This window comes from Macrobrachium nipponense, chromosome 21, assembly GCF_015104395.2.
Source record: "Macrobrachium nipponense isolate FS-2020 chromosome 21, ASM1510439v2, whole genome shotgun sequence".
NCBI lineage: Eukaryota > Metazoa > Arthropoda > Malacostraca > Decapoda > Palaemonidae > Macrobrachium > Macrobrachium nipponense.
The window spans coordinates 24,957,346-24,983,622 of record NC_087212.1 but is presented as its reverse complement, the minus strand read 5'-3'; the positions used below and the strand labels follow the sequence as shown (position 1 = coordinate 24,983,622).

The 26,277-nt window shown below is 45.4% G+C and overlaps 1 protein-coding gene across 1 annotated transcript in view; it reads left to right on the top strand.

Moving 5' to 3' along the window:
- The window catches only part of LOC135197854 (spatacsin-like), a 443,463-nt gene that overhangs the window by 225,112 nt on the left and 192,074 nt on the right, over window positions 1–26,277 (top strand). Inside the window, 1 exon segment of the mRNA XM_064225036.1 lies at window positions 25,867–26,048. Within this exon segment, the coding sequence (XP_064081106.1) occupies window positions 25,867–26,048 (182 nt within the window).

Sequence of the window (26,277 nt, the reverse complement as noted above, 5' to 3'; positions counted from 1 at the left end):
CTTTGCTGTTTGCTCCTCTGTCTGCTCAGTTGTTCCCTAAACATCGAGTGCAGGACATTTCAAGATCACTGTCGGCCAAAGCCACCCAGGACCTTTTGGCACAGTCGGCAAGAAAACCTCGCCCTTCCTTCCCTACCAAGGCTAAGAAGGAAAAAGCAAGTGGTTCGAGAACCCTTTCGAGGGGCGTCTTCATCAAGAACCTCTACGTTTAGAGGTCGTAGACCTTCAAGAAGGGGTAAGACTTTCGCCAAGTCTGTTAAAGCCCCCAAATAACTTGCAAGTCCTTCAAACAACGGTGGGCGCCAGACTCTTAGAGTTTGCAGGAGTCTGGGCCCAAGGGGCGGATCCTTGGGACCCTTTCTATTTTGAGGAGAGGTTACCTCATCCCTTTCGTCGAAAGACCTCCCTTGACGACCATCCCAAGGGAACTGACGGCCCAGGTACAGAGACCCCATCATGAATCAAGCTCTCCATCTAGCAGTAGATCAGATGCTGGAGAAGGGGGCTATCGAACTAGTGACAGACCATCATTCATCGGGCTTCTACAACCGCCTTTTCCTAGTTCCGAAGTCCTCAGGGGGATGGAGACCGGTGTTGGATGTAAGCGCCCTGAACTTCTTCGTAGAAAAGAAGAAGTTCACGATGGAAACGCCTTCATCAGTGCTGGCAGCACTTCGTCCAGGGGACTGGATGGTTTCCTTGGATTTTACAGGACGCTTACTTCCACGTACCGATCCATCCTTCCTCGAGGAAGTTTCTCAGATTCATGATGGGGGGGAAAATTTTTCAGTTCAGGGCTCTGTGTTTCGGCATCTCGACGGCCCCTCAAGTGTTCACGGGGATTTTGAGGAATGTGGCTCAATGGCTTCATTTGAAAGGGGTGAGGATATCCATGTACCTCGACGATTGGCTAATAAGGGCCAATTCAGAAGATCGTTGTTTGAAGGACTTACAAGTAACTTTAGAATTGACGAAGGCTTTGGGACTTCTCGTCAATTTCAAGAAGTCGTCACTAATTCCCGAGCAAGAGTGTGTGTATCTCGGGATACAGATGAACTCTCTGAGTTTTCGGGCTTTTCCCTCGCAGGAAAGGATAGCCCGAGGATTCGAGAGAGTAACAACCTTCTTAGGGAAAGAAGTATGCACAGTGAGGGAGTGGATGAGTCTGCTGGGACGCTCTCTGCTCCTCGCGGAGCAATTCGTTTCCCTAGGAAGGTTGCACCTGAGACCGCTCCAATTCTTTCTTCATCGGAATTGGAGTCGTCGTTCTCAGGATTTGACGTTCTCCCTGTCGTTATCCCAGGACATCAAGAAACATCTCTTATGGTGGACAGATCCCAACCTCTTTGCGAAGGGACTGTCTCTTCAATCACAGACCCCCAACCTGGTGTTGTTCTCCCGACGCGTCGGACACGGGTGGGGTGCAACTCTGGGAACCAGCGAAGTGTCAGGTACCTGGGTGGGGGACCAGGTAGCCTGGCACATCAACAGAAAGGAGTTGATGGCTGTGTGGTTGGCTCTGAAGGCTTTCGAGCCCAAAGTCAGAAGATCGGTAGTGCAGGTCAACGCGGACAACACTACAGCTCTGGCATATATCAGGAAACAGGGGGGGACGCATTCCTTCTCCCTGTACGAGACAGCAAGAGACCTTCTTCTGTGGGCAGAAGAAAGAGGAATCAAGCTTCTCACCAGGTTCGTGCAGGGAGAAAGGAATGTAAGGAGCAGATCTCCTCAGCAGGAAAGATCAGGTCCTTCCCACAGAGTGGACCCTTCATCTGGATGTATGCCAAAGCGTGTGGAAGTTATGGGGCAGGCCACACATAGACCTCTTTGCCACGTCAAAGAACAAGAGGCTGGATCCTTACTGCTCTCCGATATCAGATCCAGAGGCATTAGCAATAGATGCTCTTCTTCTGGACTGGAACGGACTCGACGTCTACGCGTTTCCCCCCTTCAAGATCCTGGGCGGGGCTAACCATCAAGAAGTTCGTAGAGTCCGATTCAACGAGAATGACCTTAATCGCTCCTTTTGGCCGGCCCAAGAATGGTTCACAGAGGTACTGGAATGGTTGGTGGACCTTCCAAGATCGCTCCCGCTAAGGAGCGATCTACTCAGACAACCCCACTTCGACAGGTACCACAAAAATCTCCTCGCTCTCAGTCTGACTGGCTTCAGACTGTCCAAAGTTTGGTCAGAGCGAAAGGCTTTTCAGCAACAGCTGCTAAAGCAATCGCAAGAGCGAGGAGACCTTCCACCTTGCGTGTATACCAGTCAAAGTGGGATGTCTTCAGACGTTGGTGCAAGAGGAAGAACATTTCCTCTTCCAGTAACCTCTGTGACCCAAATTGCGGATTTCCTTATTTTCCTCAAGAAGAATGTCATCTGGTTGTGTCAACTATTAAGGGATACCGCAGTATGTTGGCGGCGGTATTTCGGCATAGAGGCTTAAAGATATCCGATGATAAGGACTTGCATGATCTTATTAGATCATTTGAAACCATTAAGCGTCCTCATGTGGTACCAAACTGGAATCTAGACGTAGTTCTACAATTCCTTGGATCGTCTAGATTCGAACCTCCTAGCTTAGCCTCTTTCAAGGATCTGACGAAGAAGGCTATCTTCCTTTTGGCCCTTGCTACAGCTAAGAGAGTGAGTGAGCTCCAAGCTATTGAGGGCAATGTAGGGTTTAAGGAAGATTCTATGGTGTGTTCGTTTCTTCCAAATTTCCTTGCAAAGAATGAAAAAACCCATCACGGCCTTGGCCCAGGAGCTTTGAAGTTCGTAGTTTATCTTTTCTAGTAGGGGAAGAGCCTGAAAGAACTCTTTGCCCTATGAGAATTATGAAGTATTTCCTTAAGAGGAAGGAACAACTTAAGGCGAATCAAGATGTGCTTTGGTGCTCTGTAAAGGACCCCACTCGGCCCATGTCGAAGAATGCTCTTTCCTTTTTTCTGAGAAGCCTTATTACAGAGGCACATGTTGCTTGTAAGGAAGAACATTTTAAACTACTGAAAGTGAAAGCTCACGAGGTGAGAGCCATCGCAACTTCGCTTGCATTCAGAAAAATATGTCTGTGCGGAACTTGATGGAGGCGACTTTTTTGGAGATGCCCAATCGTTTTCGCAAACGGCCCACTACCTACGTGATGTAAAAAAATCACATATGATTTTAAAATGCTTTGCCTTGGTCCTTTCGTATCGGCGGATTCGGTGCTGGGGCAGGGAGCTGAAACTTATCCTGTGTAAATTCTTTATATGGGTTACCCTATATTTTATATTGTTGTTTTTTTGGTTGTCTGAAAGAGGTTGCAGGAGGCACCTCTTTTTGTCGTAATATTAACCCTTTGTATTTTGGTTAGGTGGTCTGGTGGGTTTTGGCTCCTTGCAGAGGTAGTGGTAAGGATCTGTTAGGTAAGCGGACAAGGTCCCTCTAACAGCATCCGACTTGGATTCTACCACAATAGGGGATCACATATCCCAGTGGTAGATCCGAGAGTCTTTCAGCATCAGGTCACGTCCTAGCTGTAGCTCTCCAGGCAATGCAGACTCAGAGATAGTATCTATGAAGTCTTCATCCTGAAAAGGTGAGAATCCAAGGTTTTTATACCTCCATCAACATTAGTTGTTTCCCGTCTTACCTGTATTATTGAGCTGTCTCTTACCCTCCACCAGGGTGCCAATCAGGCTAAGTATATATCTGTCAGGGAATTCATGTACAAAAATGATTATTGTTAAACTACAATAAAGTTTTGTACATACTTACCTGGCAGATATATACGATTAATGGCCCACCCAGCCTCCCCTCAGGAGACAGGTGGAAGAGAAAAATCTGACAAGCTTACGGGAGTGGTTCGTACATCCGCCACCCGCGGCGTAAGGTAGACCACCTGACCTACCTGTCGCGTGTGCCGCGAGATTTGAAATTCTGTCGGGAACGTCGGAGACTATAGCTAAGTATATATCTGCCAGGTAAGTATGTACAAAACTTTATTGTAGTTTAACAATATCATTTTCCTACCGCCTTTAAGATAAGACGTGTTACTGTCTATCTCATTTAAAGCCGGTTTTTTCAGTTTGCCCGTTCTTTATCCATTTCATTTTTTTTTTTTTTTTTTTTTTTTTTTTTTTTTTTTTTCATTCCTTTTCTTTCTCCAAGTGTGATCAGTGTGTGGTAAGAGTGTATACGTGGTATGATGGAGAATTTTGCCTCAACATCGGGATCGTCTACCGCTTCGAAGAGGAGACAAAGGAAATGCCCAGGAGTCAGTGGCTTCCCTTGTTCTAGGTTCCTAACTTCGGTGTCGACGGATCCTCATCCAACGTTAGTAGGTGCAGGGAAACAACGTATGTAACGGTTACTAATCCGTGTTCTGTTTGTCGCGGTTGGTCGGTGGAACAGTGGAAGAAGTTCTATGGGAAAAGCCAATACAAAAGAAAGGGGGTGACGCCATCTTTGGATGACGCCAAACCTTACCGGCTTCTTTTGTATCGGTAATAAACCAGGCTGCTCCATATGTTTCTCCACCTGCTTTTGAATTGTCTCATACCCCTTCGGTTTCTCCTAGCGGTTCTGTATCGGAAACGTCAGGAGGGGCCTTGGGTAATTTTATGAATAATTTGCACTCTCCTTTGTTCCCAGCAAGTAGAAGGTGGGGAGATCCGCCATCTTTGTTCCAGGCTCCTGCTACGCAAGCGCATAGGTAGATGGTACGTGGTCAGCGCTAGGCCTACCAGGCGTACCAACCTTGGATGGTCTGCTTGCGGCATTATATGACGTCACGGTTCCAGCAGGGTCCGGCAGCGCTGAATGTTCCTCATCCCCGGGCTTGCAATTTATGGAAATTAATGCCGCTGCTTCACCATCCCACTCAGTATTTACAGCGATGCAGAACGTGGGAGGTAGTTTGGCAGCAAACGTGCGGTTGCCAGCAGAAACCTCTCAGTCTCTCCCTACGAGAGGGATGACGTCACAACATACGTCACACTCTGAGATGGCAGGCGTGATGACGTCACAGACCGATTCTCGCCTTTTCGCTGCACCCAGACGCTAATACGCCTTCTGACCCGTCAATGCAAACTGTAATGCAGAAATTACAGTAGGAGGAGAGAATGAATAAGAGAGACAAAAAGAAAAAGTGTGATTCGCCTTCTTATTCGTCTTCTTCCTCTAGTTCGGCGTCATCGCTAAGTCCGATAACGTCACGGCGAGCGCCAGTTCAAGCGTTGGAGGAGGATTCGGGAGTTCCTAGCGGATCCTCGGGCCAAGAGGAGAAGAATCAACTTCTTCCTCTTCTTCGGACCAAGACTGTTCATTTCCAAGTCAGCAAGAAGGTCGGAAAATCAGTGGCTATTAAGCACAAGGTTGGCAGACGAAGCCGTTCGCAAGAGTCCGAACAAGCGAGAGAGGTGACGGCCGGCGAGCTAGCGGCCGAGGCCGGAGTTTGCCAGTTCGGATCGCAAAAACTTCGATACCTCTGGTAAAATCGACGTTGGCGGCGAAAGGTGCAGCAGAGGATGGAATGCAGGTCCCAGTTTCGCCCGTAAGGCCGTTCAAAATACGTACGAAGGACGATAAGGCTCCTATTAAAAGTACGAAAAATAGAGAGTTGGCAACCTCGGCGGATACGTTCGTGGAAGGCAGTGTCTGTCTGGATAGAAGGCCGAGGCCAGGGCTCGCCGACGCTCGAAAACGTTGCCAATGCTAATAGAGACGAACTTACCTCTGTCTTAAGGGAGCCTTCATCTTGGAGATCTAGACGAGATTCTCGCTCTAGATCCGTGAGCAGAGAAAGAGTGAGACGTTCTCGTTCCCCTGCTGACTATCTGGGATCGAGCCACAGCGGCCAGCAAAGATCAAAGAGACCGCGGCCGTAGGGGCAGGCGGCCGTGGAAGTTCCGGGCCGTCTGTCAGAAGATAGAGGCGAGACAACATCTCTCGTGACGGAGAGTGTACACTAGAGCCGGAGGAAGGAGAAAACCAAGAGTTTCTGGCCTCGTATGCAGAGGTTATTGATTTGATTCGTCAATTCAATAGCCTTTCGGAGAAGACTGAAACACCGCCAGTATGCTTCCTCCTAGAATTGACATGGCGTTTGGACTAAAGAGGGATACCAAGGTGTCGTATGAATTGCCTTGTTCGAGTCATGCGGAATCGGTCTTGCAACACGTAAACGCAAAGATTGCAGGGAGGGATAATTCCTTAAGATCTAATAGATCATTTAAATTTATTCCCCCTCCAATGATAAAGCAAAGGAAATATTATACGACACCCGAAGTCCCTTTGCTGTCTAGACAAATGACCCTTTATGTTGTAAGGTTAAGGCCTGGATTAACCTTGGATCAGGTTAAAATGGAGTGCCCTTCGATGACGTACCAAGAGGCTGCTACGTTAGAAGCAACAGCTTCTTCTGTCTTTCAGGCTGCGTCCTGGTTAGACCTTTGGGTCAACAGCAGTGGCGAAAATTGCATCCTCGGAAGCAACAAGGAAAGTAGTGGATGAACCATTGTTCATTAGATTACTACAGTCAGGGTCCAAGGCGATTGCGTACCTGACAAATCGTAAGTGCCAATGTTTGGGCAAATATCCTGCTAATGAGGAGAGATGCAGCATTGGCTAGACTAAGCCGCAATGTGGATTTGGATTCCCTGTTAGCAATGAGGAATGGGGATATCTTGGAATCGCAACTACTGTTGCCAGAGGTCATACTGGAAGAGGCGATAGAATAGAAGAAGGATGGACACTAACGATAGGTTGGTGCAACAGGCAGTTAGGAAAACCTCTAACAGTCAAACTACTCCTTTGGAGGGAAGACAACAGCAGATTCTCGAAAGAAGACAGTGAGACATAGCATCCCTAATAGAGTCACAAAAAAAAAAAAAAGACCTCTTCCCCAAAGAGGATAAACTCATCGGCCCCTTTCACAATAGAAACACAGAGGAAGGGGCAATAGGGGAAGAGGAGAGGCTCAAGAAGATAGGATGGGTGCCTCCCATCACTCGGCCACACCAGTGGGGGGTTGCCTGGCAAATCACTGGAAGGTGTGGCAGGAACTAGGGGCAGAGCAGTGGGTGGTGGATGTTCTCAGGATCGGGTATTTGATTCCGTTCGAGGTGACCCCGCCCCTGACAGATCAACCATTACCCCACGTCACTTATGCCCACAAATCTCAGAAGGCCACTATTCTGCAGGACGAAGTGAAGAAGATGATGGAAAAAGGAGCTGTGCAACAAGTATGCAGTCCGACAAAGGTTCTACAGCAGGATTTCATTGGTACCCAAAGCCAACGGGGAGTGGAGGACAGTAATAGACCTGTCAACGCTGAATCTGTTTATAAGGAAAACCAGTTTCAAGATGGAAACTCCGAAAACGGTTCTACAAGCAGTCAGAATCGGAGACTTATGCTGACAGTCGATCTAAAGGACGCATACTTTCAGATACCAGTCCATCAGTCTTCAAGGAAATTTCTCCGCTTCAGTCTTGCAGGAAAGCTTTCGAGTTCAAGGTCCTGTGCTTCGGATTGACAACGTCTCCTCAAGTTTTTACAAGAGTGTTCACCCTCGTGTCGGCGTGGGCGCATGCTCAGGGGATCAGGCTAATAAGATATCTGGGACGATTGGCTGGTGATAGCAAAGTCCAGGGAGAAATTACTCAGGGACAGGGCGCCCTCCTGCAGCTTGTCACAGCCTAGGTATTGTGGTGAATCAGCAGAAGTCGCAGCTGGATCAAGTCAACGTTTGGAATATCTGGGAATGGTGATAGACACAACACAAGCCAAAGTATTCCCGACAGACCAAAGAGTAGAAGAAATGCAAACAAGTGGTGAATGCCTTCCTGGGAAAGCAGACACAGCCAGCAAGACAGTGGCAAGTGGTGCTGGGAATCCTAACCTCCCTGGAGAAGCTAGTTACCACAAGGAAGGCTACAACCTTCGGTCCCTACAATGGAGGATGAAGGAGTTTTTTGGTCACCAACAGTAGATCACCCGTACGAGCAAATTCCCTTGTCGGCAGAAGTGAGGAAAGACTTGCTGTGGTGGGGTGGACGACGACAATCTGACAGTGGGTGTCCCCCTTCAACAATCCTCCCCAGACCTCTTGCTGTTCTCGGATGCGTCACTAGAAGCTGGGGGAGCCCATATGGAGGAGTTGATGGTGTCAGCAAAATGGAGTTGCAAGGACAGAGAACTCCATATAAACGTGCTGGAGTTTTTTTTTTTTTTGAAAGCAGCTTTCCTGGCTCACAAGAATTCGGGAGGAGAGTAAAGGGACACTCAGTGGTATGATGTCAGAACAACACCACAGTAGTAGCTTATATAAACAAGCAAGGAGGCCTAGTTCTCGGCAGTTACATGTGATGACAGTTCAACTCACCACCATGTGGGCTTATAGAGACCTGGTAAGACATCAAGGCCAGGTATATTGCCGGGAAAAAGAAACATAGTGGCCGACAAGTTGAGCCACAGGGATCAGATTCTGGGAACGGAGTGGTCCCTACACCAACAGGTAGTGGACAGGATGCTCATGTTGTGGGAAGGACCGATCATAGACCTATTCGCAACCAGGTACAACAAAAAGTTGGAAGTGTATTGTTCAGTAGTCCCGGACGCAGAGGCAGTAGCAGAAAGATGCGCTACAACACCCCTGGGACAATCTGGACGTGTACGCATTTCCTCCATTTTGTCTAATCCCGTCAGGTTCTGAACAGGGTAATGCGGTCTCAGAACCTCAAGATGACCCTGGTAGCCCCGTTATGGCCGAAACCGAAAGCAGAGTGGTTTCCAGACCTACTGGAACTCCTAGTAGATGTGCCAAGAGAGTTACCTCCATGGAGCAACCTTCTGTGTCAGCCTCACGTGGAGAGGTACCACCAGTCGGTGAAGTCCCTATCGCTTCACGGGTGGAGACTGTCAAGTATCTCCTCCGAGAGCGAGGGGTTTTCGCAGAAAGCAGCAACTCAGATGGCAGTAATATCAGAAAATCATCCTGCTGACAGTATACCAAGGGAAGTGGTCAGCATACTGTGATTGGTTGGGTCGTAGAGGGAACGTGTCTCCACTGGGCGGTACCACTATTCAGCAGTTAGCAGACTTTCTGATATATCTCAGAACGAAAAACATATGTCTGTATCTGCAGTGAATGGGGTACAGGGCTGCTCTAGCCTCAGTCTTACGAATGAAAGGAGTGGACATATCGTCTTCATGGGAGTTGGCCATGCTGATGAGGAGCTTTGAACAGTCATGCCCACCAAAGGAGCTAAAAGCCCCAGATTGGGATCTGACCAAGGTACTGAGTAGTCTGACAAAACCCCCCTACGAACCACTAAGGCAGTCCACGGATAGGAGCCTGACCCTGAAGACAGTCTTCTTATTGGCCCTGGCTTCAACCAAAAGGGTGGGGGAGCTACATGGCCTCTCATATCTCTAAAGCACTCGAGAGGTTGGAGATCAATGGTTTGTGAGTTTGTCCCAGAATTCGTGGCAAAGACCCAAAATCCAACAATAGAGATGGCAGATTCGACTCCTTTACCATACCTTCCTTGGCAGACTTTGTAGACAACGACAAAGCTGAAATGCTCCTGTGCCCCGTCAGGGCACTAAGGGAGTACTTAAAAGAGAACAAGGCACCTCAGGCCGGGGTGCCAGAGGTTGTTCGTAAGTACAGGACGGAACAAGAAGGAAGTGTCCAAGAATACAATATCATTCTGGCTAAGGGAGGGAGACGATCAGAGATGCTTATACTGCAGAAGACAGAGGGTCAGATAGCCAGGTGGGAGATAGAGCTCATGACATCAGGGGTGTGAGTGCTTCCCTGGCATTTAAGAAGAACATGTCTGTGGATAAAATTCTGAAAGCTGGCGTGTGGAAGCGCCAAACAACTTTCACCTCATTTTATTGAAAGATGTTGCCCATAGATCCTTGGACACCTTTTCCTTGGGTCCAGTGGTGGCGGCCCAACAAGTGATATAGTTCATCCAGTGCCCCTGGCGGGTCAGTTTGCGTCTAGTCTAAGATGAAGGTATGAAAGTAGAATGAATGGGATGACTGGTCTTTTTTCTTTACTACTTCTTCCTACTCTTTAACTACGGGCAATATGAAGGAGAGTACCGTCATGTGCTGGAACGGACTAGATGCAGGTGAGATGGTCAGCCCATAACTGTGAAGCTATCTTAGGCTGATGATATACTTTCAGTAGCAACAACCACCCCTCTGGATAATAAGGAAAAGAGGGGTGAAGGTGGATCCAGTCGCAAGGGACAAGAGTAAACAGTAGAATGGTATCTACACCCAGTGGGAGGAAACCAATAGATCCGCTTATATCTTTGGTCCTAGGTTCATTGTCCATTCTCTTAGAATTTTCCCTATGTATTCGGAAATGGATAAGGTGGCAAACTCACAGTCGAGTAGAGGACTTACCTCCCTCCAATAGTAAGTCTATCCTAATGTTAAGACCGAAGGTTTGTTTCGTGTATGAACAAATACCAAATTTGTAACTAATTTGTATTTTTTCATAAACTAACAAAACCTGAGTCTTAACAGTTAAAGGGAAAGGCCCACCTCGAACCACCCCTCTAGCAGTCTAAACTGGGTTAGAAATATAACTGATGGGTCACAGGTAGCCGTGGGCATTCTGGGTATACATGCCCCGTGACCTGGTATAGATGCCATTAGTCCCTGGATCTCACAAGTGTAATTTTAATTCTACCGGTTTCCAGCTTGGCGCTAGTAAATCCTAATGTTAAGACCTCAGGTTTGTTAGTTATGAAAAATACAAATTAGTTACAAATTTGGTATTTTTCCTGCAGTAATTTTTGAAGAAAAGTCATGAATATATTTATTTCACAGCAAACCCATCATTTTTACTAGTTCATATCAATATATTTATTTCACAGCAAACCCATCATTTTTACTAGTTCATATCATGGTCTTCTCAAGTTCTAGACATTTCACCCCCAGTACAAAAGAAGTTCTCCTGTTAGTTGCATAACCTCACTGTGCACACTTGCCCAAGGATTTTGGGTGCCAGCATGCTGACAGCAATCTATGTAATCCCAGATTTTAGTTCTCTGTTTTAAGGATTTTGCAGCTCAGATCTTTTCAAGATTCTCTTTTCCACTACACGCATAGTGTTCAGTAGCTGACAGTTCCCCATACTCTTCAGTCTGTACAAGGTGTCAAGTCATCAGGATATCCATGTGTCCACATGACTATCAGAAGCCACAGACTCGACAGTTGGTCTGCAAGGTTTTAGTGGCTGCACAATAATTTGCATGATCGCTCACAATGGAGACAACTAGAAAGCCTATCTCAAGTTTCCAGGTCTTGCTCTCCAGAAAACTGAATCTTACATAGGTTGGAGAAGAGCTGTAAGTATCTATCTTGGTGGCTTCAGTGCTTATTGACCTTAGTTTATACCTGGACGGCCAAACAGGAGGTCATGAGATATCCCGACTATGATCCATTTTGCCTCTCCTCAGACTCTCAAAACTTCAAAGAGCTCATCGGTAAAGTTTTCTGCTAGACTTAATGCATAAGCTATTGTGGTTGCAGATATCATTCTTCTAACCTAATCTTCCTGAATAAGTAGGTCATTTCAAAGATGGGGTTGCAGTCTCTAACCCTCTTCTTAGAAGAATTCTATGGTCTTTTTTTCGGATGCCCCCTCTGTACCCAAGGAGTTCTACATCTTTCGTACTCCATTAGCAAATGGGTATCGGACTATGCTTAACTAAGTATCTATGCAAAAGGGCCCAGCTTTGATGATCTTATCATGTCTTTGGCGCGTCCAAGCAAGGAAGAGATCAGGTCTCATGGAACTTGGATGTACTACAGTGGTACCTCGAGATATGAAATTAATCCGTTCCGAGGCGGCCTTCGTATCACAAGCTTTTCATATCTTGGACCGCATTTTACATGTAAAATGGCTAATCCGTTCCAAACCCTCCAAAAACACCCCAATAAATTTCATAATAAAGCTAAATTGACCTATAAACAATGAAATACTACAACAATTTGGACCATTCAATACCTAACTTAATACGTACTGCTAATTACTTGTAAATAAAGTGTATTAGTGTACATGGTATATGTACAAGAAATACTGTACGTATGTAGTAAAATGTGGAAGCTTACCTTTCGAGTGAGGCTATCTCCGAAAGTGGCGAGAGGAGGAGGACAAACGGCAGATACGTACGTACACTTAACTTTACGAAACACAAAAAAAAAATTTCATACATTCAACTTACCTGTCAGATATATACATAGCTATCGACTCTGTCGTCCCCGACAGAAATTCAAATTTCGCGGCACTCGCTACAGGTAGGTCAGGTGATCTACCGCCCTGCTCTGGGTGGCAGGACTAGGAACCATTCCCGTTTTCTAATCAGATTCTCTCTGTCGCCGGTAGTATCAACATTGTTGTTACTTCCTCCTGACTGGAATTCTTTTTTCACAACGCTTTTGATCATCTTTCGACTGATTTTTGGTGACGTACTTGGATCGTTGTTTGGCATTCGCTATCGTGGACTATTTTTGGACTTCGCTTTGGATTTTCGTGAATATGTCTGATTCTAGTGTTAGCTTCAGAGTGTGTGTGAATGAGGGCTGTAAGGTGAGGATTCCGAAAGCTTCGGTAGATCCTCATACTACATGCAGTGGTTGTAGAAGGGTTGAATGCTCAATTGAGAATACGTGTAACGAGTGTGAGAAATTGAGTCCGCAAGAATGGAAGAATCTGACTGCTTACTTGAAGAAGTTAGAGAAAGATAGAGAGAGGAAGGCGGCTTACAAAAGCCGGAAAATGTCTAGTGGTTCTGTAGCTTCTTCTTCTTCTCTTAATTATGCCCATTCTATTTCAGCCTGTTCACAAGTTAATCCCTCTGATTCTGCCTCAGAAATGGCGGAACTCAGAGCTTCCCTTCAAAAAATGCAAGAAAAATTGGAAGCATTGGAAGGTAAGAGAAGTGAATGTGGTTTCTCGAGTGATGTTAGTGTCCCCAGTGTAGTGGAGGGGGCGTCTGGTCGTCTCTGCGACGCTCCCAGGTCTAGACCTCTTCCAAGCTCCCTGGCCCAGAGGAGAAGGAAAGTCGAAAGCCTTACGGGGGTGTCGGAGAATCCCCCAACGATCAGTCGCCCCTCCCTTCGGCAGAATCTTATACATCTCAGACTGCCAGGGACAGCTATAGGAAAAGCGTCCTTCGTGAGTGCTTTTCTTCATCTAGTTCGCCTTCTCCGAGAAGAGGATGGAAGGAATCGAAGCTTTCACGTCCGCTGAAGAGGAATTGGAAAGAACCTGAGCTCAATTCTAGCCCCGAGCGCTTCTCTGAAGAGGATGCGCCTTCGGTAATCAAGAAGGCTAGAAAGGAGTTAGATCCTTGGAATGTAAAAGCTCTCGAGCGCCTTCCAGATCTCCTTCTCCTGATTCGAATGAGCCTTCGACCAGGAAAATTTTGATGAATGTGCAGGAGCAATTAGCGTCTTTGGTAGGAGTACTTTCTAAAGAGCCTACTCGTAAAAAGGATGACAAGCTTCCGATTAAGAGATCCAAATACCGATCTCCTGTCGGGCGCAACGAACCCTCCAGGGGAGTTGTCGCACAGGCGGCCATCTCTGGGGGGAGCGGTGCGTTAGGCAGGCGAGACGTGGGAAAGGAAGTAACTCCTGCCAAGCGTCTGGCGCCAACTAGGCGCAGGTGCCAAGTAGGGCGCAAAGAGCCTGACTTTACTGTAGATCGTTCTAGGCCCCAGATCTTCATCCAAGCAACAAAAGCCAAAAACTGGAGAAGAGAGAACTCCTGATAGGAGTAAACAAAGCGCCCGCTAAGCGCAATATACTTGCCATTCGAAAGGCGCATTCCATGAGCGATACTCCTACCAAGCCACAGGAGTATTCGGAACTAGATGCGCCTTCCAAAGGTCAGGAGTATTCGGGAAGAGATACTCCTGCCAGGCGCCTGGAGTACTCTGACCTCGATACTCCTCCCAGGCGCCAGGAGTATTCTAGACTTTTTACTCCTACCAGGCGCCAGGAGTATTCAAAGCGCAACGTGCCTACCAAGCGCCAGGAGTATTCTGAGCTTAATACTCCTAACAGGCGCCAGGAGTATTTGGAGCGAGATGCGCCTACCAGACGTCAGGAGTATTCAAAGAGTGTTACGACTGTCAGGCGCCAGGAGTATTCCAAACAGGATACTCCTACCAGGCTCCAGGAGTATTCTCAGCGAGATACTCCTGCTAAACGCCAGGCGCATTCTCCTCATGAAGAGCTTGATATCCGACAGGAGTCTAACAGGCGTAAAACAGTTATACATGACTCGCCTAATGATAAACATAAAGAGAGAGTTACTCCTAGCCCCTCTCCTAATAGAAGTGCTTCTTCTTCGGAAAGGAAGAAATCAAGAGAGGAGACAGAGGAGGGAAGGGAGCCTTCTCCTTCCGAGCCTATTAATTTAGATGACGTCTCGGAGGACGAAGTTACTAACAGAGAAGGACTTTCGAATTACAAAGTTCTTTCTGCTCTTCTCTTAGAAGAATATGGAGATGCATTGACTCCAGCCGCTCCTCCTTCTCCGCGCTCTCTATTTTCGAAAATGAAGCCGGCTATATCCATGAAAAGAGCCTTATAATCTCTTGACTCCTGGATCAAGACAAAGAAGGAGTTAGGAAGGACGATCTTTTGCATGCCTCCCGCTAAACTAAGGGGTAGGAGAGGCATATGGTACGAAACGGGAGAAAATATGGGATTGTCTCTGCCCGTTTCAGCTGAATCAGACTTCTCCAGTCTCGTAGACTCGTCGAGGAGACATGCCTTAAATTCAGCGAAAGCAACATGGGGTCTTTCGGAAATGGACCATCTCCTCAAGGGACTTTTTCATACCTTAGAAGTATTTAACTTCCTAGATTGGTCCCTTGGGGTTATTGCTAAGAAGTCCCATGAAAAAGAACAACTAAACCCTGAAACCTTACATAGCATCCTTACATGCATCGATAAGGTGGTTCAAGATGGATTGGCGGAAGTGTGCTCCCTCTTCGGTGCGGGAATACTAAAGAAGAGAGCGGTTCATAGTGCCTTTCTCACTAAGGCTGTCTCGCCTTCGCAGAGATCCGCTTTGCTGTATGCGCCTCTCTCTGAACATTTATTTCCTTCTCAGTTGGTGAGAGACATTACCCATTTGCTAACTGAGAAAGCCACTCAAGATCTTTTAAGGCAATCCTCAAGGAAAAATAGACCACCTGTGGCCAGTGAGGAAAAGAAAGCCTCTAGGCCAGCTCAACAACAGCAGCCCTTTCGAGGAGGCCCTCAGGCTAGATCCATCGTCAGAAGAAAGTCAACGGAAAAAAGGGGAAGATCTGCCTTCCGTCCCTTTAAGAAGGGAAAATGAGAAATCTTTCCTCCAGACACCTGTAGGAGCCAGGTTACAGTTCTTTGCGGGAGCATGGGAAGACATAGGATCCGATCCTTGGTCAATGTCAATAATCAAGAAGGGTTATTATATCCCATTCAAGGACAGGCTCCCCTTGACAACATCACCGAGGGAACTGTCAGCCAGATACAGGGACCCTGTTCTGATGGATACTCTTCGTCAAATGGTGGAACAGATGTGGGACAAAAGAGCAATAGAGCTGGTACTGGATCAAAGCTCCCCGGGGTTTTACAATCGCTTGTTTCTCGTAGCGAAAGCCTCGGGGGGATGGAGACCGGTACTGGATGTGAGTTCGCTGAACAAATTCGTACAACAACAGAAGTTCAGCATGGAAAAAGTCTGCCTCAGTACTTGCAGCTCTCCGTCAAAAGGAGATTGGATGGCGTCCCTAGATCTTCAAGACGCATATTTCCACGTCCCGATTCACCATTCGTCGAGGAAGTAGCCTTCGTTTCATGTTCGAGGGAAGGATCTATCAGTTCAGGGCCCTGTGTTTCGGCCTTTCTTCTACGGCTCCCCAAGTCTTTACAGACTTGATGAAAAATGTGTCAAAACACCTTCACATGAAAGGGATAAAAGTCTCCCTATACCTGGACGACTGGCTCATCAGGGCCAGGTCTCAAAAGCAGTGTCTGGAGGACCTGTCAACAATCCTGGAATTGACAAAGACATAGGATTAATTGTGAACCTCGAGAAATCTCAGATGGTCCCCAGCCAGAACGTAGTCTATCTGGGGATTCAGATGGATTCTCGGGGTTTTCGAGTATTTCCTTCTCAAGAGAGAGTAAGGAAAGGCTGTGCCACAGTATTGAATTTCTTAGAGAAAGAGCGTACTTCAGCGAGGGCAAATGGGTTTTTTAAGAGCCTTCTGGGGACCCTTTCCTCGCTCGAACAGTTCTTTCCTCTAGGAAGACTACATCTCCGTCCGCTTCAGTTCTTCCTGAGAAGCAGTTGGAGTTGGAAGACAGGACAGCTCTCGGACATGTTTCCAATCTCATTAGAAGTAAAGCAACAATTAAGGTGGTGGTTGACCCCCTTAGAAGAAAACAAAGGAGTATCCTTAGAAGTACAGAACCCAAACCTGACATTGTTCTCAGACGCGTCGGAGACAGGTTGGGGTGCGACTTTAGGGTCCAAAGAAGTGTCAGGCACCTGGTCGGAAGAGCAGGTGTCATGGCACATAAATTGCAAGGAGCTCTTTGCGATTCACCTCGCGCTAAGGAGCTTCGAGCAGATAGTCAGAGACAAAGTAATACAGATAAACTCCGACAATACGACCGCTCTGGCTTATGTCAAGAAACAAGGAGGAACTCACTCTCTCACCCTATACGAACTGGCAAGAGATCTGCTGATTTGGGCAAATCAAAGGAACGTGGTTCTTCTAACGAGATTTGTTCAAGGGGAGAGGAACGTGAGAGCAGACAGACTGAGGAGGAGGTTCCAGGTCCTTCCTACAGAATGGACCCTCCACTCGGAAGTCTGTCAGACCCTTTGGTATCTTTGGGGGAAACCGCAGATAGATCTATTCGCCACGTTTCTCTCCAAAAGGATAGATACATTTTGCGCCCTGGTAGAAGATCCCAGGGCTTATGCAATAGACGCCTTTCTCCTGGACTGGTCAGGGCTAGATGTGTACGCTTTTCCCCCATTCAAGATTCTGGGGGAAGTAGTCAGAAGGTTTGTGGCCTCGAAGGGAACCAGAATGACTCTGATAGCCCCATATTGGCCATCCCGAATTTGTTTTACGGAGGTGATGGAGTGGACAGTGGACTTCCCCAGATCTCTTCCAAACAGGATAGATCTGCTCAAACAACCCCACTTCGAGAGGTACCATCAAAATCTACCCGCTCTTGCTCTGACTGCCTTTCGACTATCGAAAGACTTGTCAGAGCGAGAGGGTTTTCTCGCAAGGCGGCAAGCGCAATTGCTAGAGCCCGCAGATCATCTACTAGGCGAGTGTACCAATCGAAGTGGGAAGTTTTCAGAAACTGGTGCAGGTCGAAGAAGCTGTCCTCTTCCAATACCTCTGTAACCGAAATTGTGGATTTCCTTCTTTTCCTGAGGGAAAAGTCACATCTCTCTGTACCAACAATTAAAGGATACAGAAGTATGCTTTCGTCAGTCTTTAGAAACAGGGGCTTAGATTTGACGAATAATAAAGATTTGCACGATCTCATCCGCTCCTTTGAAACGTCGAAGTCAGTAGAACCTAGGATTCCGAGCTGGAACTTAGATGTGGTTCTGAAATTTCTGTCCTCGGAAAAGTTCGAACCACCTCATACGGCTTCATTCCGGGATATCACCAGAAAGTGTATATTTCTGCTATCTCTGGCTACGGCTAAAAGGGTCAGTGAGTTGCACGCTCTTAAGTCACGAGTTGGCTTCAAAGAAGATTCTGCGATTTGTTCATTCCAGACTCTTTTTCTTGCCAAAAACGAGAACCCTTCGAATCCCTGGCCTAGGAGTTTCGAGGTAAAAGGACTTACTAGCCTAGTAGGCAGAGAAATAGAAAGATCACTTTGTCCAGTTAGAGCACTGAAATTCTATCTGGACAGAAAGAAGCGGTTGGGAGGCTCACAACATGGTCTATGGTGCTCGGTGAAAGACCCCAAGAGACCTATGTCTAAAAATGCTTTGGCCTTCTTTGTTAGAAGTGTAATTACCGAGGCTCATAAGAACTGCCCAGATGACTCTTTTAATCTATTAAGAGTAAGAGCTCATGAGGTAAGGGCAATCGCGACATCAATTGCGTTCCAGAGAAATATGTCACTTAAAAATTTTGGAAGCAACCTATTGGAGATGCAACTCAGTATTTGCATCTCATTATTTAAAAGATGTGCGAGTAACGTATGAGAAATGTTTTTCTCTAGGTCCGTTTGTGTCAGCACAGACGGTTCTGGGTAAAGGAGAGAGCACCGATCCTTAAATATGTGTACGTAACCCTCTTGTCGGATGTGTTCTTGTGTTTCCTGTGCATGGGAGTGTCAGATGTCGCACTGGCGGCCTTCACTTCTCTTCATTAGGAAATCGAGTGACAGCTGACTATTAGAGGGGTACAAAATTTTTGTTTGATTTTGTATGTATGATTTTCGAGTTTGTGGTTGTTTGCTAAGAGTTTGGGGATGACTCTTAACAATCTTAGAACTAACACGGGTTAGGATCGGGTGATCGGGATCGGTTGTGTGCTCCTTAAAGAAGGCGTGTTGTCATATAAGCGGATTAGCACCCCTTGACAAATGCCAGTTAGGTTCTGTCGAGTAAGTGGATAAGACCCCATCGACAGACCAGCAAGAACTCTTGGCCACAGATCACTATCTCGCTAAGGCTCTTGAGGTGAAGCAGGCTCCTGGGCAGTAGCCACGAAGTCTTCCATCTAATAAGGTAGGAACCAAGGTCTATTTATACCTACAACATATGTTGTTTACCTGTCTAGTCAGTAAGTTAGCGGTCTCTTGCCCTCCACCAAAGGGTGTCAATCAGCTATGTATATATCTGACAGGTAAGTTGAATGTATGAAAATGATATTGTTATGATACAATAAAGTTTCATACATACTTACCTGGCAGATATATACGATTGAAGACCCACCCAGCCTCCCCGCAGGAGACAGGTGGAAGAGAGAATCTGATTAGAAAACGGGAATGGTTCCTAATCCTGCCACCCAGAGCAGGGCGGTAGATCACCTGACCTACCTGTAGCGAGTGCCGCGAAATTTGAATTTCTGTCGGGGACGACGGAGTCGATAGCTATGTATATATCTGCCAGGTAAGTGTGTATGAAACTTTATTGTATCATAACAATATCATATTAAGGAAAACATACATAAACTAAACTTCACGAAACACATTAACAAAACTGTAACACTTAACTTTACAAAAAACTAAAATAAAAATAAAAAATTTCTTTTTTTTTATTTAAAAATTTTTTTTTTTTTACTTTTTTATACTTTACGTAAGTTTTTTTTTTTTTTTTTTTTTTTTTTTTTTTTTTAGTTTCAGCTTCATCACCACTTTCAACTTTCTGTTTTTTAGTATCACTTGGTTCTTCCTTTTTGCCTACTCCTGCTAGTACTAAAGGCCTCTTTAAAAAATAACTATCCAAGGAAGATTGCTTCTGCCTACTTTTCACAATGTTCCTGAAACGACTCAGGCAAGCATCATCGAACTGCGCAAGCATACGACCTGTGTAAGACTTTTCGGGGTGTCTTTTTTTTCTACAAATGATTACACTTTATGAAAAGCAGCTAGAACATCCTTAATTTCTGCCGTTGTCATAGGGTCGTCCTCCTCCTCCTCGCCGCTGCTAGAGAACTCTTCTTGAACGACGTTATGTTGCATGGCCTCCAACTCCTTCAGGTCATCCGTCGTAAGCTCCTCTTGGTGCTCCTCGAGAAGGTCGTTGATGTCGTCCTCGTCGACGACAGCCCCATGGACTTGGCGAGTGCAACGATCTCGTCAAGGTGAGGTTTGTGGTATCGGTGATGTCGAAACATCTCTTGAAAAGATGTTTCGTGTACAGCTTCTTAAAGTTCGATATCACTTGCTGGTCCATGGGCTGGAGGAGAGGGGTGGTGTTAGGCGGAAGATAAAGAACCTTGATGAAGGAATACTTCGCTAGGATATCTTCCTCGAGGCCAGGAGGGTGAGCAGGGGCATTGTCCAACACCAGCAGGCATTTCAGAGGGAGGCGCTTCTCTTCCAAGAATTTCTTCACTGTCGGGCCGAAACACAGATTTACCCACTCGGTGAACAAAAGCCTCGTTACCCAGGCTTTCGCATTAGCCCTCCACATCACTGGAAGCTTCTCCTTAAGCACTTTGTGGGCCTTGAAGGCTTGAGGAGTCTCGGAATGATAGACCAGTAGGGGCTTCACCTTGCAATCCCCACTGGCGTTCGAACAAAGTGCGAGCATAAGCCTGTCTTTCATAGGCTCATGCCCGGTAGCTTCTCTTCCTGCGTGATGTACGTCCGACGAGGCATTTTTTTCCAAAAAAGGCCAGTCTCATCACAGTTGAAGACTTGCTGAGAACTGTAGCCTTCCTTGGTCATCATCTCGTCGAAAGTCTTTTTAAAGGCTTCGGCCGCTTTCGTGTCCGAGCTGGCAGCCTCCCCATGCCGCACCACCAAATGGATGCCAGTCCGTTTAGGGAATTTCTCGAACCACCCATGCGAAGCCTTGAAGTCTGGGGTTGGTGTTGATGTCCTTTTTCCTCCGTCGTCTTCGGCCTGGGCAACCAAATCGCCGAAAATAGCGCTGGGAACCTTGTGGCAGATTGCCGTCTCCGTTATCGTATCGCCAGCGATTCCTTTGTCTTTTATCCAGACAAGAAGAATCATTTCCATCTCGTCGTGCACATGGGTCCTCTTGCTGGACAAAATAGTGACGCCCTTGGAAGGTGTAGCTGCTTTGATGGCATCCTTCTGCTTAAGGATGATGCCTATTGTCGACAGATTTCAATCGTATTCCTTGGCGATCACACTCAATCGCATACCAGCTTCATACTTCTTGATAATCTCCATCTTCGTTTCCAAAGAGAGCATCCTCTTCTTTCCGTGAATTTCAAGTTTCTTGGGACCCATGACTACGTATATACTGTACGTAATTATGTTATGTAGTACGTATAAGTATGGAGTAAAGTTCTTACACAACAAGATAAAGTATACTACTACAACGAAATCACTAACAAATTTACGTTAATAAATGAAATCGTTAGAACGAACAAATACCTCGTCCGTACGATACAGATGATGCCGTGCAGTGGCCGAAGAAGCACGCTGCTCTGTAGTAGATGCATGATGGGAGGGATGCTGACCAATAGGAGAGAAGGATCTCATGGCAGTGACTAGCATCAGGAACCAAAGGGAGAGCAGGAGGATGGTGGCGAGTCTACTCAGCTGGCGGCATGCGAGTTTCAAAATTGTTATCGGTGGTCTGGGCGAATCTCGGACTTTACAGCAACAGCCTTTCGTATCTTGAGCAATTTTCGTATGTAGAGCCGTAAAATTTTTTGTATTAGCTTTCATATCTCGAGTTTTTCGTAAGTTGAGCCTTTCGTATCTCGAGGTACCACTGTACTATGTCCATGTCCCTTGATTCTTCCCCTGAGTTCCTCTTCTTGATGTTCTTACTTGGAAGACACCCTTCCTAGTAGCCTCTGGCTTCAACTAAGACATACTAGTGAGATTCAGCCTTTTATTTAGCTTTCAGGCTCAAATTGCCCATTACTTCCATTCAGCATCATTCTACTGGAAGTATAATAGCCCACTGTGTTTCACTTTCTTAGGAGTGAAACCAGAACTCATAGTGTCTAACTCGCCTGAAGCCTGCTAAAGTTTGGCTTCCAGAGTTAGTGCTTTCATTGCCTCGATCATCTAGCTTGTCTGATACCCAGTTCCCTGGTTGACGGCTACATATAGGTGTAAACTCTGTCGGACACCAGCTATAGAGCCATGAGTTGACATCCAGCTCACCTAGCACCTTATTCCTTTGGCATTGGTTACAGCCAGGCGCCATCTCTTTCGTTGAGCTGCCGCTAGCTCCCACGAGCGCCCACCAGTCCCAAGCTCATAATAACTGGCATACAGTGGTTTTGGCACCTGCTACAGACTGACACCAGATCATTCTTAGAACGTCTAAATACTCTCCAGCTCTCTGAGAGAATAGGGAGGTCCCTGTCCATTTGGAGTTTTTAGAGAACCATCCTTTGCTTATAGCAGTATGGCAAGATCAGTTTCATACAGTGGCACACCTTGAGGCACACTCAGAATTAGGAGAGCAGTTTGCCTTCTTATAAGCGAAGCCAAGGAAGTCAGAGTAACCTCTATCCCTGTAGTTTACTATATTTTATGCCTTGCACATCCATTCTGCCTTCAAACTACTGGGAATGTAATCATTATTAGTTTCTAAATAATTTTATGAAGGTTAAAAGTATTCAGACCATATCTAGTAAATGGCTTGGTATAAGTGAAGGAACCATAGGATTTTTTCCTATCATCTCTTCATCTTGTAATATGGTGTCAAGTTGTGCAGAGTCAGGGGGTGCAATGCACCTAAAGCACCCACCACTCTCTAGATGGTTTGTGGATTTACTTCAGTGTAGGCAACAATATTGGATGATTGTTTTTATTAGGTGCTGCCCCCAGGACAAGGGCAAGGGCAGGCACCTATCATGCTTGACCAGCATTCAGACATGAACTTTGCTGTAAAGCTCCCACTTAGGTAGTAGGTGACATTTGGCTATGCTGCTGCACCACTACAGGTTAAGATGAGCACCAACCAGAGGCAGCATCACAGTAGCTCTCATAATTGATGAGGAATGACAAGCATTGTATTCAATGCTAGCAATTTTCTATTTCAATTTGTTGCATAACTTAATATTTTGGAGTGTAATATCTCCATGTCTTCCACCTCCTGTGAATGTGGGAGTCAGCTATGTGATTACTTGGTAAGTTACTTAAATAAAAATATTTTTATAGTAAAATAAGGTTTTATTTTATAACTTAGCAAGTAATTACAGAATTGGAGCCCACCCTCCTCCCCGCTGATGGACCTAAGGCATGAACAAAGTGAGATTTATGTTTACCGTCGTTCCTATTCTCCCGCTAGTGGGTGTGATGGTTGCATACACAATGGTTTGAAGCGTTACCTGTGAAATTTTGAATTCAAGCTGCTGTATAAGTGGAACTCTTAGCCATGTAATTACATGGTAAGTATAAAGAAAACCTTATTTTATTATAAAGATGTTATGAAAGAGCTCATAGGATGAGCCCATAAACAAAACTGTACTGTGCATACCCTGTTGGGTATGTTGGAACCTAGGAAACAATGTTGCCAAAAGTTTCACTCCCCCAAAACCCAAGAAGCCCTGGTATTCTGAGTCATATATATCTCCAGTTGTCCATAAGGATCTTACCAGTAATAGAAGAAGAGCAACAACAACTACAGCTCATTCGTGACAGGCAGAGGCATGTCTACTGAAGGAAAGGGAAGGTGGCTCCTGGAATCCCTGTTAATGGCAAGGAAGGAGGTAGAACCCAACAGGTCAGGGGTTGACTTTTGCTGCACCACATATAGTGCAAGTTGTCTCCTTAGGTACACAGCATCAAGTAGTTTGTTATGGCATCAGTTGCAACCTCCCCCTCTAGAGAGTTTTTGCAGCAACTGGAGCCCTCATTGAAGAAGCATGTATACAAAACTATCCAAAAGTAAGTATGTTCCTTCACCAGACTTCTTCACTGCCCCAAAGGACTCCTCTGAATGGAGGGTGAACCTTCACATTCAGCGGGTGAACCTTCACCTATCAAGGCTGAATTAGCACATGTGCTGGATGCTCCAGATGACAACTATTGCCCAAGCAGGTTCACTCAATCCATGTTTGATTTTGACTGTGACTGTCTACATGAAAATGCATACTGGCACATTCCTATCACTGTTCCCCTCTGTCCCTTCACAGTGTCTCATATAGGGAAAGATGTATGGATAGTGGGTCAGGGCCTTTGGTTTGAGCATTGCCCTGAGGATGTTTACAGGATTGGCAACAAAAGTTGTCTGAGAGCTCAGGCAAGATGTAATTCTTCTGGTGGCTACCCAGATGACTGGTTAGTTTGAGGGACCACCAAAACCGGGTGCTTGTGAAACCTATAAGTGGCAGTCCAGTTACATGTTTACCTGATTCACTGGGATAAGACTTGCCTCACATGAACAGGCATTTTGTGTAGCTGGTACATGACTGCCATGAGATTGAAGAGGTTTGACTGTGCTGTCTCAGTAGGTGGTGTGGTAAGTCTAGACCCTAGAGGTCTCCTAGCAAAAAGCATTGGATTCCTCTAATGCTTTGGTGCCTCTTGAGAGATTGGTCGGATGGAGCAGTTATCTGCATTCCATCCCATCATGGTTGCGTTAGCACTTCATTGCCATACGTTTAACATACATAAGGGTTCTTTATCTTTCTTTATGTGTTGTTAAATCCTCACAGCTCAGGTGCTGTGGTATTTCTCAGAAATTGCCAGGGCAGAGTAGTTATCCAGCTACAGATTCTTTTATCTCTATTTGCAGTTAATTCCTCATGGGAACTATGAACAGAAGAGAAATGATCCCTCAAGTAGCTTTTACCAGGGATTGTTTCATTTGGACAGTTGGGATTCATTCTTGAGGTGCTAAGCCATATCATCACCAGTCAGTTTCTTTTGCTTGCTCCTTTAAGGACAAGCAGTTACTACACTCGAAGAACAGGTTTTGATGGAAGAAAAATCCATTTTTGGTGGACACTTAAGTCCTAAAACCCACCCATTTTCCATGACAACAGGCCTGCAAATCTTTAGTATAAGTTTCTTCCACAGAACTGGCGAGCAGTTGGTTGCCAAGGTAGCTTGGAGAAAGAGCCTTCCTTCCTTGGGCCCATTTGTATTACCATCAGTGTACCAACAGCAGTGGCACAATTCCAGCTGAGGTCGGGGCTATGAGAGAAATCTTGATATTGGTAAACCTGTCTTAGTGAAGCTCCGGTTGGCCCATAAAGGTAACTTCTTTGAGGACTGACAGCTGCTACCAAAGATAAGTTTTGTATTTGTCAAAACTCTTTTTTTTAAAAGTAATGCAATGAACTTGCAATTACACATCTTTAGTTTAGTGTCTTTTTGGAGGTTATTTACAGTATGCCTCTCTCTTCATTTTAGAATTTTGGATGCCTTTGCTAATCACAATCCTGTGAGCCTGAATTTGGATATTTGATTTCAGTCAGCTAATTCTAGGGATCTTATTCAGCAAGGATTCATTCCTCTTGTGTAAACTGCAACTGCAGCTTATTTAGCTAATGGGTTTGCTGTGTAACAGAGGTTTACAAAAACAAAAACAAATTTTAAATAAAAACCTGTTATTTGTATCAAGTGTCAGGCTTCCCAGCTTTGCTGGTCACACAGTCCTAGCCCAGACTATATGAGAAGTGAGGCGCGCTCTCCAGCCTGGAAGCCAGCTTCTATGATACATATGTGGAACAGCAGAGTCTCCTTTTTTTGTACTGAGAATGGGAGATCTAGGATTCCTAAAGTCCTTGAATGCAGGCTATTTTTAAATAAAGGGTTTGTATTACAAAAAATTTTGATTTGAGTAATATTTTTTTAAGTTACCAGTTCAGTTACATTTTTATTTTAATGTTCAGTTACTCACAGCTATTAAATATGAATTTTACATTTTATCTGCAGGTACTCAAGCTGGTAAATATGAATTAAACATTTCATCTGCAGTTGCACTAAGTGAATGTGAATTAGAAATTTTATCTGCTAAGTAATGTTATTTAAGCAAATAAAAGCCATATGCACATGTTCCTTATTTCTTTATTCTTTCAAGAGGTTACGAGCACATATACAAATGTCATATATGTACTCTTGTGTAAAAGAGATTTTTACCTGTCCATGGATGAATTAACTCTTAACCACTTTGTTCTTTTCTCAGGATGAATGCTACAATGAAAAACTTAAACGGATACTATACTCTAGTGATGATTTGTTTGTATTAGAAGTTTTAGGAGATGCAATGAGAAAGCGAGGAAATTTTAGCCATGTAGAAAGTATGGCTGTAGAGTTAGTTGCTATCATTCATAAGACTCACTCTGATTTCTTGACCCTTCCACCTCAGTAAGTAAAATTTATATAAATTTTCACTGAATAAGTCCATTTCCTTCAAAAGTATTGGAGTAAAGCATGAAAACTTATTGTCCATGTTTGCCACATTGATGCCTGTGTATAAAATACAGCTTAGACAGTGGTAATTAAAATGATAAGGATATCAGCATTATTGGAACACTAGTAATTTTAGCTACAATGTCATACTATTCTTAACTATAATTAATATTGTTTTACTTGT